This window comes from Corvus kubaryi, unplaced genomic scaffold (genome assembly GCF_017639235.1).
Source record: "Corvus kubaryi isolate FWS band 111438036 unplaced genomic scaffold, C.kubaryi_AGA036_p1.0 66, whole genome shotgun sequence".
In the NCBI taxonomy this organism is placed as follows: Eukaryota; Metazoa; Chordata; class Aves; order Passeriformes; family Corvidae; genus Corvus; species Corvus kubaryi.
In genome coordinates, this window is record NW_024582054.1 from 32757600 (window position 1) to 32769658 (window position 12059).

Below are 12059 nucleotides of genomic sequence, written 5' to 3' on the forward strand. Positions count from 1 at the left end.
GTGGTCCAAAATTTCCACTCTAAATTCTGGGGAACGGTGGGGAAGCACGCAGGAACCAGTCAAACCGGAACAAGACAGTTTTAAACAAGTCATGCTACATTAGGCTCAAGCTGTGAAATTTTCATCTTCCAGTGAAACAAGTGGCTCTGCCGTCTCCAGTACAAATCCTACTCATCGCTTCTCCCGTGGCACAAACAATCGAGGACATTCCGTGATGGGCACCAAGATTTGCAGTGTCTGACCTTACACTACAGCATTTAAACCTCAGCTGAGGTGCAGCCTCTCCTTTCCCTGGTTCTGCACTATCACAAGCTCAAACCCCCCAGGTTATTTCTGACATGGTCAAGGAAGCTGCAAAGTGACAGATCCTGCACAGCAGTGGCTCCACAGCCTGGCTCCCTGCGGGAAGCCAAGGGGAAGCGTATGGGGAAATGAAATGTTCCCAAGTTTCTTGACACCAGCCCTGGTGATCACTGCATCCTCCTCTGCTTTCAAAGGGCACCGCATTCAAGTAGAATCTGCTCTAAAATATTGATTTAGAGCAGATGTAGTTTAAAGAGAGTTTACAAGGAAAGCACTTTTTGATCTTTTTTTTATGCTCTAAAGGGAAAGCATGAAAACAAAAAGCAACGTTAAGTCATAAAAAAATAATTGTTGTAGACCTCAGCAATTTTTAATTCCCCTTCCTTCACTAAACATCTGGGTTTTGTTAGAAAACACTATAAAATGATTTTCCAAAACCTTTGACATGCATTGAGCAGTCAATAGGACCCAAAAGCTCAGGAGGGAGGGTTTCAAACCTAGTAAGTGTTGTTATTTATTAAGCCCTAGAAGCAAAATTGGTGTAACCATTTTCTCCTGCCTAACCATTCCCTGCTATTTACAAGGGCACAGGGGTAAGGAGTTAGCATGTTAAGACAATGCTCATTTAATAGAAAAAAAGGACATTACACCAAGGAAACTATTATTCAAGCAGACTCAGTCTGATGAGCCAAGAAAAAGCTGCCTCTGCACAACCCAGGGCTCTCGAGACACCTATGCGATTAAGTTACTTCAGAACAAATTAGTGCTCCATAAACTGATTAGACCATAAATAAGCCCAACAGGAAAGAGAGAAGCCACTGACAGACACAGCATCCTCCCGACAGCAGCTGAGCTCTACAGCTCTCATTCAGAATGAACATCAAAAAGCTGTCAGTGCCAAAAGGATTTGTGGCCTTTTTACTCCCAATTCAAAGTACGTCAAAGCAGATGCAATATCTACAGTAGATAACTAATCACAAGAATCCTATACTTTCATTTTCTCTCATCACTCAAAGCACAAATTGCAGCTCTCTCCCCGACCTAATAATTATTCGTATGGCTGCGTTTTGTTCTTCTCCAGCAGCAGCAGGAAACTTGATTGGAGCTGCAGGAACCCAGCCAGTGACTATCCAAGCTGCTGTTGTGATAGCACAAAGCAGAAGCCAACTCGGCAGGTAATTGGAGTTGGAAGTCAGAGAGATCTTCCTCAGTCAGCTTGAAATAGTAATTTCATAGGGGAGAAAATAGGTTGCCTTTATCTACCACAGGTTGCCAAAGGAAAACTTTGATCCTAAGAAAGATAGACATAATAAATACCAAGACACACTACCACAAAAAAGTATTAAAGGTGGGGTTTTTCAAGTCTGCAGCAATTCAAAAGGCATTTGGAATCTTCTCTGGAGTCACTACTAGGCACGCAATCACTTAGGAAAGCACAACATTCCCTTGCTAGGAAGGAGTACTTCCAGTGCTCAGCAATTATAGTCTCTTGCCCACTGACTTAATACTTTGGAAAGTCTCAACTACCATCCACACTGTAATGAGGGAATTCAGTCATGCTTCCAGAGTACTCCTAGGGAATCTTGGAGGGCTACTGCCAACAACTTCTGCTTCCTAATGCCATATTTCAAGTAATTCTAACGTACATGAAGCCCCTTCTTCATTTCCCTAAACTTCACACTCATGGAAGTAATTCTGAAGCATCAGAAGCCAAGAGAGAAATCTAAATGCTTGCAGAGCTGAAGTCATGGGGGATTCCATAATCAGAGTGTCCAGCAACACCAGTGAGCTCAGTGTTAATGCCAGCTGCCAGCACCCCTCTCATATGAGACTGGGGGAGTTCTCCCCCACTGTCCCACAAAAAACTCCAACTAACAACGTCCAGCAAGAAGCCAGAGGATGGTCATGAAGAAGAGGAATGAGGAATGAAGATTCACTTGTGTTTGCACAGGGCCAAGTGTTAACCTAATGGTCCACTGAATCAAAAGATTGGACGTGTACTGGACCAGGAACACCCACGCTTCGCAGAAACTGGGATCGTACAATTTTATTTAGCATATTATTGACCTGCTTAGAATCTATAAGAAAAACATACTGGCCTTAAATATTACTCCACAGTGATATTAAGCTGGTTTAGTTTTCAGTCACAGACTCCCCTTTCCCTTTCAGATTCAAATACCCCCAAACAAATAAAGTCACAAACCCCCAAAATATAAAAAACCCTTACAAAAGCCTCCCCCATTCCTCCCAAAATCCAGTAAAGTCCAGTTCAGCATCTCATCATTCCCAGGTGATTATTCTGAAAAAAAACCCTTTTATGCCACTCTCACGTGAAGTTCAGCACTTATTGGAAAATTTCTGCCCAAGTAAACCCTGTAATCATTTCGGACACCAGCACACTCGGACTGGAGTTTCACAGCATTAAATATTGTGCATGAAAGCAACAGTTAACACAACACAACTAAATGAAATAAACATTACAACTAACTTCTGATTTTGTTAAACAGCTCCAATAGCCTGAAAATAAAAATCACCAACCCTAAGTATGTTTTGATGAGCCAACAGCAAACTTATACCTATGAGTTTGGCAGTCAGAGGAAGGTTTTCACAAATTCTGTGATCATAACTGATAAACCTCTCTCTTCATCATGAGACCCATGTCAAGAGGAAAGGAATGGCCTCTCCTGTGATGTGATGATTTGGAAAGAAACTCTCAAATTCAGCAAAGGGGATTATTAAAACCTTGAGAAAGATCCATACTCAGTTAATGAAGACTCACAGTCCCCCATTCACCAAACCCCTACCCCAGACAGGTTCACACAGACAAGCTCAGGACACCAGAAGAGTTTTAAGCTCTTTCTTACAGTAAAACCAATTTTGACAATGTTGGAAAAGGTCTGTCTCAAACAGGCTGATTTTGTCAAATAGGGGACATCACAAAATTTCCTGGATGGTGCCTAAGCACAGAGTTAATAAAATAGGTCTTAAAGTCAAGTGCAGAATGTTGAAGAGATGTATCTCTCTTTTAACAATGACAACTCTGAAAAAACTTGAGACTTACTACCCTAGGCACTGCTTTCCCCCCAAATACACCCATATACCCTCAGAAGGCCAAACATTTCTGAAATTTCTTCAGCACCTCAGAAGGCAGAGTGGCAAAAAACAAGTGCTTAGTGGAAAAAACAAAAGGCAGTGATTCATATGCAATTAGCTGAGCTAAATTTACTACTGAAGCCATTGCTACTCCAGCTGTCCTTGACACCTGCACAGTAGGGACAATGGAACATGACAAGCATCCTCTTACCATCTATTGCAGTGTTCAGGCTGACACACGAACTTGAAATTGGTGACAGCTACAGCTCTTGAGCTGCTGCATTAATGCAATCAGCACAAAACCAGCCATGCACCTTATTCAAGCCTCCATTTGTCAGAGACAAAGCCAGTGGAAGCAATCAGGGCTTCTCCCACCTCTGCTAGATCCACCACCCAAAAAGCATTAGCACTCTAAACATTACATATGTCTTTTTACTCACATATTCAGTTTACAGAGACAGACAAGCAGAAAAAAACAGAGAATTGGTATCTGAAAAGTTAAAATGAAGGATGTAAAGGGAGGAAACTTGTTAATATCCTGTGCAGCACAAGTTTCTGCTGTTTCATCTTCCTTAAATGCGAATTAGACTGAAAGACTGAGAGCACAACTAAACTTCTGAGGTCAAGTTGCACATTATTTGCTAAGAACTAAGCAGTTCACTTTTTATTAGCCTATGCTCCTTCATTTACACAAGATACATGCAGAAACACTTCTCAGTAAAACAATTCAGGCTCTGCTGCCTAAGATGTGAGAAAAGCTGATGACAGCATCTTAAAAATCTAAGTGTCCTTTCCGTGCATGGGAAGAGCACTCACTAAGAATCACTGCACCACTGTTCTGGCACACATCCACCAGCCCTGCCCCAGACAGCAGCACAAATACACAAAAGCTCTTTTCTAAGGGTTCAGAGAAAGTGCAAAATACATTCAACTTGACACATCTCCCTGAATCCAAATGCTCAGAGGACAGGCTTTAATGTCCCAGACCCTCTGCTATCTTTATAAGGACACCAATTTGTACAGCACACATATTTTATCTGCACTACAATAACACCACAGATGAACATTAACCAGATTCCATGTGGTGTCTGCCAGGTGTTTAAATATTTTGCAACTCAAATGCTGAAATACTATCTGCAGTCTAAATGCTTAAGATTATCCAGTGAGAACATGTGTGTATTTCCATCCACTATGTAAAACACATTTTTTCCCCATTTGTTACATTTTAAGCAACAGACCAGAATTACCAACATACACTACGGGTCTTTTCTGAAGGTTGATGCCATCAGGAAGATTTAACTCACAAAAGCTTTCATTTTCATAATAGAAACACTGAAAAATATTTACTGTAACTTCTAATCCAAAAGACTCCACATTTATCTGCAGAAGGCAAGCCCTATATAATGTTCAAAGAGAACAAGCTCTAATATTGTGTATTCTGGTGAGTTTAGGCATATACTGTGTATGGTGTGTATTAGAAGAGAAAACATAATCCCATACTATGTATTAAACAACATTCTTCTCTTGGTCCAAGACAGACAACACTTTTCTGAGAATGGTGTAGGTTCTCTCCTTCTCTCTCCCAAGAGGTATTTCAGTGAGGTACATCTCAAACAAACCATCCTCCTGTATGAGTGCCACCACAGAACTTCCCCTCCAGTTTGGCCCAGACTCTACCCACTTCTTGCTTCTAAGAAAAACTGGTTGAGAAGAGAGATAGCAAGACCTTTTGCAGCCTGAAATATATTCCACCACCAGAATTCTGACCTGGACAGTTCTATGCACTAATATGTTGCTAGGTTAATATATTTACTTGGCTGCTTTTCCTCCTTCACCCACACTAAACTTCAGGTAAAAATTTGTGTAGTATCATTATTAGCAACAAAAGTGAAAGGCCCAAAGAGATCAGAACATTTTTTATAGCATGTCAGTTACCTTCTGAAGAGGAAAGAAATATCACTCCAGTGAGAAAGAACAAAAATACTTTTTTGTGTTTTTATCCCCTGACTACTCTATGGCTCATATAGAACAGTCAGCACTGACAGTCAGCTTTCTGAACAGGGGCAGGAAGGTCAGATTATCTCATACCTGAGCTTACAGACCATTTTAAACAGGTAACTGGATTAAAGCTATATACCCCAGAAAGAAAATCCACTGCAGCCTCTTCATTAAACAAATGTATCCTACTAGCACAGAATAAACTGGCAGCAAGGTAAATCAGCAGTAGTACCCGAGTTCTTCTCCACTCAGGATCATCAAAAACCAGGATTTGCCCAGTGTCACATACCTTCGATGCTTGAGGAGTAGAGATGACATGAACAGTGCTGGGCTTAACTCCATTTGCCTTAGGTCGCTTATAAAGGGCAAATCTGCTTTTCCTGCGCCCCCTGTCACCATTAGGGAGGGATCCATTATATCTGGAAATAAAGGAAAAAAGTTGAGCATAAACCAGTTTGGAATGCAGGAAAGGAGAGAGCGGTAACTTGGCCACAACGTTCTGGTATCATCAAAGGCACGGGGCAAAACAAAAAAAAGTAACAACCAGGCTAAGCTTGCTTCCTGAATTATGAGCACTCAAACATTCTTTACCTACCAATGGTTGGAATTTTATTCTCATTAAGAAGATAATTAACTACAAATTAAATACTTGGTTTTTCAAGCACAGAAACACCTCCTCATCTCTAGAATCAAAGGAATTTGGAAGAACAAACTCTGCATCTTCACTTTAATTTCAGAACATAAGGAGGTTTCAAATGTTTTTACCCTACCACCCCTCTCCCCACATCTCATGTAGGAGTGGAGGAAGAACAGGGGCAACTTGGAAGACCAAAGTAACTTAGGGGCAAGTAAAACTATGTGAAAAGGAATATTACTCACATAGAATGCTTTTCTAGTTGTGTTCCCCCCCTCTTTTTTTTTTAAAAAAACTTTAATCCTAAAGGCTTTATCTATTATTAAAGAAAGAGGATGCAAGTGTTTTTAATTTATGTGACTATCTGAAGCCTCACTAATGACTTTCTTTATCAGGTGTAACACAGGAGCCCTTGACAGTTCTTTCATCTCTCCCTGAGGACACAGACCCAATAGATTAATTATTCAGAGAAGTCTGAAGCCTCAAGGGGACAGAGCTCCTTCCCCAGGGAAGGGATCAACTGGAATTTTCTTTGCACTGCACAAGCACAGAATACACCACCACCTCACCCCCAAGATTTAGGTCAGGTAGAGGCTTTTCACCATCATTCCTGCCAACTCTCAGCTGGTCTAGGAGGAGCTTTCAGGGCTTTACTGCCTCTTCCATTCCTGATCCAGAGATTTCAGACTTTTGCCCAAGAAACTACAGATGTTATTCCACTGATAAATCACTTCTGTCTTACTGGTGAGGTCTGTTCTATACTGATCTCATGTATCTCTCTCCTACAGTCTTTATGATTAAAGGCTAACGTTGCAGGCAGAAAAAGAATATGAAAAAGAAAAGCAGCAATGCAACAACCCAGAATATTTTTTTTCTTATCATTACATCCTGTATATGTAACTATTTGAATAACAAGAGAATGCACTTTGAGAGCCTCCCACCCTTCTGCAAACCAGCAGGAAATGGGCAATGGATGAAAGATGAAAGCAAGAGACCTCATTGCTGGGGCTCTGGAGAAGGCTCACTGCTCACTCCAGGCAAGGATCACCAGCTGTCCCATGGGGAAACAGCTCACAGTGCACAGCCACCACGTCTAAACAGCAGGAATCCCAAATGCAGGACTGCTGAATGACTGAGCACAAGCAAGAACAGATTTAAGATCAAAATAATCTCAAATCTCAGTACTGTAGAACATAAAACTCAGACATTTAAAAAATGCACATTCAATACATGATGCTGAAGCCACATAGAAAGTTGAGAGACTTTCAGCTGAACTTGTCCTCCCACTCCCATTTTCACAGGGAAGACTACTGTGTCTTTCTGGAATATTAAAAGAGATTCCCTAACACAGCACAAAACCAACAGGAGTAAATCACTACTATTTCATGCCAGGCCTACTTGCACCTTGGAAATTTGTTATTAATGCTATTCCAGAGAAGTGCAGCACAGTGGATCCTCATCACAAGAGACCAATCCCTAGAAAAATACATCAATATGTTCCACAGGCAGCTTAAATACCAGCACTTAAAATAGGAGTTATTTGATTCTCCACTTGAATCTCCCCGGATATATGCACATGCTTTCTTTCAAAGACACTATTATCAGGAATATGCCAGCAAGTTTTAACTTGTTGAAGACAACATTCTTTCTACAAGTATTTTTATCTGGAAACCTAAAAAAGTAACAATTCCCTCAGAAATAATGTATAACGACTATATATTACCATTGCTAGCTTTACATCCTGTAACTATCAATTTTTCTTATACTTGTGTAACTGCTAAACAGTACTGAACTAAAGTAGTTCCACTGGAAGTTAAAACCAGGCAAGTGGTGTTTTATTGGTTTGGGTTTTTTTCTTCATTTTCAGAAAACAATTTTAACTGGGGAAGGCCGCTCTAACTCATTTCTGTGGGATTTAATTACTTTTAAAAGAGAGAAATAAAGAAGCTCAAGGTTAAAAGACCTCTTGGAAACTTCAAATAGGAAGGAAATACAAGCAAAGTGAAAGCTGAACTCATTTATCCTGATTAGCACTGACAAATTTTCATGAAGGCTTTCCTTGTGCCCATTTCTACATTTCCTTTCCACAAAGGGCAAGAGGAATTGAGTGGTAGTTTTATTATTTGTTATGCTTTAATTATAGACCTGCAAGTTTGATTTTGATTCGACAGCGGTAGAAAGAGCTGGGACAATTCCTAGGGATACACACATGTTTTAGAAGGGGGGGGAAAAAAGGGTGTGAGAAGTTGCCCCTCTCCACAGCCAGCAGATGCCTTCATTTTTCCTGCACCAGGCCTCTCAACTTGTTCCCCACAAACCAACCCTCCCCATGGCACTGTGGCCACACCTTTCCTTCCCACCCCCGAACAAGCTCCATCCCCAGTGACCCAGCAGCAATGCCCTGGGATGCTGCCAGCCGTGGCAGGATTGCTCCCTCCCACCTTCTCTGCCCTGCTCCTGAGGCAGCAGCCCCACAGCCTTGGCCCATCCCTGCCTTTCTGACAGGAGCTGTCCCACAGGACACAGCAGGATTCAGCACCCAGGAGGAGGAATAGCTGCCCACACCTTGCTGAGCCAGCTTTTCTAAGCACAGGCACAAAGAACTACAACAAAACCTGCCCTCTCTTCTCCAGTGCTCTCAGCTCTTCCACTGAGCAGTGCCTGGGTGAGCAAAAAGTGCCTCCCTCTGAGCAGCAACAGGATGGAATCACAGATGGAGAAGGGACAAGGACTGAGGCCACAAATTCCCCATCACAAAACACTGGGAGACTCCAAGCTTCCCCACAACCAACAGAAGCTTCCTCTCACAAAGCTCCTCCACAAGCAGGAGTCATTTCCCTTCTCCTTGCACTCTTCCAATGGCTCCACGATCAGCTTAGGGACCAGCACATTAGCACACAACTTTTTGCTTCACAAGAAGGCCAGTACTACCAAAAGAACTTGCATCTGAAATTCTCCTTCATCGCACCAAAAAGCCTGGAACAAATGTTGTTCTCAACTAATAAAACAAACAAGGAAAAAAAATCAAATTTCACAGGGACAGAACAATCATCTCTGAGAGCATCCTGCCCACATGCAGATCGATGGGGCACTTCCAAAGTTCTCCAGATGTTCATCAGACCAATACACGTGGAAGGAGTGGTCCTGTACTTCTGCCAAACACTTCTCAGTGACAGCAGTACTGGGACAAGCTGCATTATGAAACCTCGTGGGATAATTATCTCAGCTGATAGCACTATTCCTTGCAAATAAGGGAGTGGTGCTGGCATGGGCTATGGGCACCATAATTATCAAAGCCAGTTTCCTACAGATTTACATCAAACACTTGAAGAGTTTGGTATACAATGAGCTGCAAACTCCAATTAAGCTTTTCCCATGGCTGGGATATGTAATGAAAGCCTCTCCTCCGCCTGGATTCGGGGCTGTCTGGAGAGCAAGACCACACATGCTCGCTCCCACAGTCCACTGTGGCAAGTTCCTACTTTCTACAAGTCTTGTACTACTTGTACTACTACAAGTACTTGTCTACTTCAGAGATCAGCAACAAGCTTTGAACTGTGTGTCAGAGAGCTTGTTACACAAGCTTTTTTGGTTTATGCTTACTTTGGTTTTGTTTTTTAAAAAAATCCAGGCTAGACAGTGGCGAAGAGTAAATGACAGCTCTGTTACTTGGCACGAGAGCTTTAAACCTTGACCTGCACCTTGGAAAGTTTGATGTCAACTCAAGGAAGTCATCCTTAAAATTAAGGTATATGCTAGCTGACATTGAAAGTGCTGCATGTAGCTGATTTTTTTTTGACAATGCTATCAAAATACAAGTCATCATAAAACTTAAATACTTCTCCATACCTATGCAAACTACCTCCCAAAAGACTAAAACTGAACAACTCCTGGTTCTCACCAGTAATATTTCCCCCAGATAAAAAGGAGTAATTTTACTTTGCTTTCCTTGTCTATAACTAACAGATCTATGGCACACCTCATCATTTTTGGATGAAAACCATCCCAAATGACAGACTTGGCTATAAACAGATGAGATGCTGCAGTTGTTTCCATAGCTCTAGTGAGTCAAACAGCACATCTTTGCTCACTAAACAATAAAGCTGCAGAAGTGAAGTCAGACTTGAGTAAATCTTCCCTTGTAAGTACATTCTGATCCCATATTTGGTAGAATCCTGTAGTACATTCTCCACACATACCAAAATTCAGTTTGTGCTTACATTGTATTTTTACCATCCCTGAACCAGTGTGGTCCCACACTGGTGCCAAAAGCAGCACTCTCACCTTTCATTTCTTAATTCATTCCCACTACTTCTCTCCTTGGTTCATATGAAGGAGAAACAAAACTATATTTATGCTTTAAATTCAGTTTTAAAACCACATTCCTCACTCTCCAGCCCATTGCAAAACCACAGAAGCACTTTTATCAGCAACATGGAAAACAGCAGAGAGAGCAGGAGAGATTCCCTTGGAAGCACTGCGAGTCTACAGCTATCATGACATCCATGACATATGAAGGCTAAAGATACATTATTCACCTTTGCAATACCCAGTCCCAGAGTTTTTCACGGCTCCACACTCAAGTCCTGACTAACTGGAAAACCCTCTGCTGCTGAAGCATCCAACACTCCCTCCCTTGAACACACATTAAAAGGGAAGAAGCCACATGTTTATACTTTATAGCAAAACACAAACAGAAAGCTTCAACATATGCAAAGTTGACAACAAAATAAGCATATTTGTGTCTCCTTTTATATAATATCACTGCCAGTACTTCATAGTCTTTACACCCTCTCCCCTTGTAACAACCTCAACAATTCATTTTGTATCTAGCAGTATTTCAGCAAAAGAATGGCTAAGGATTTCCTTTTGGAAAAAAGGCAAGAATTCTTTCAAATACATTCTTCTGCATCAGAGCTTCAGAAAATAAGCAGTTGCTGTCTTCCAGTTATCTGTGAATTTCAGTGAAACAGAACAGTGAAGTTATTCTCAAACTTAATCTCATGGGGAAGAGTTGCCAAATAGCAAAAGCGAAGCTAAGGAGAACTTCTGTACCAACAGGATACTCCTGGTTCATTTCCTCCTTTGAACTGTGTTCTCTGGTGCTGTATCAGCGTCACAGATATTAACTCAATATGAATTTAGGTCTCAGCTTGTCTCCAGCTGATTGCATGCATCAATGTCTGTCTCAGAAGCAGCCTCCACCTCCAGAGGTGCCACTGCTAATCCCGTTCCTGTTGGGAGTTCTGGCAGTGAGCACATGGCTGCTCCTTGAACAGTGCAGCGCTGCACAGACCACTACAACAGATTGCAACAAACACCTTTAATGCTGGACTTTCTTGGAGGCTGGAAGGAGGATGCTGTTTTATCCTTGTTGCCCTCATCCCCTGGCACTCAACAAGCCTTGAGTGACCAGAAGGTTCCCTTATGTCTTCCCAGGGTGCCCTTTCCCCACTGCATCACATCATCTCTGGAAAAATGTACAGCTGCTTCCTGGCCACAGAATGACAGAAAACAGAGCTGGCAGAGTCACCTGCTCCATCCCCAACTCAAAGGCTTGATCCAGCCAATCCATGACATCTCTGTTTCAGTTAGTCGGGAAGATCTGGGCCTCCCCACTGTGTTTCAACATCTTTAGTTAAAACTTTCCCCATGCACACAGCAAGGGAGACCCAGGTCAAGCAAGTCTCCTGCACTTCCTGCTAAATCCACCAAAGAGCTTCAACAATCTGTTCTCTCTTCTTCTCACAGCAGGCTCACGTGCTAGAAGATGAATTCCCATCAGATTTTTCTTCCTTTCTGAAGGAAAATGTTTTAAGTAGTTACAACAGCAAAACTAAAGCAGTATTAAGTAGAAAGACTGCAGCAATAAGCAACTCATGGATAACCAAAGGACTTCCATCCTTGGATTACCAAAAGCCACTGATCCAAGACCTTTGGTTTATGCAACCTGGGATGAGGTCCTGAATGAAAGACACAGTCCCACCTCAGACTGCTGGCTAAGACATCTCCATAGGCATAAATGCTTCCT

General features: G+C 41.9%; 1 protein-coding gene across 3 annotated transcripts in view; it reads right to left on the reverse strand.

Annotated features, from left to right (window-relative positions):
• The window catches only part of PELI2 (pellino E3 ubiquitin protein ligase family member 2), a 64013-nt gene that overhangs the window by 33419 nt on the left and 18535 nt on the right, over nt 1-12059 (reverse strand). For all 3 annotated transcript variants that reach the window (XM_042047393.1, XM_042047391.1, XM_042047390.1), the window contains exon 2: nt 5684-5813. In XM_042047393.1, coding sequence (XP_041903327.1) covers nt 5684-5813 — 130 coding nt within the window. The remainder of the gene's footprint in view (nt 1-5683; nt 5814-12059) is intronic.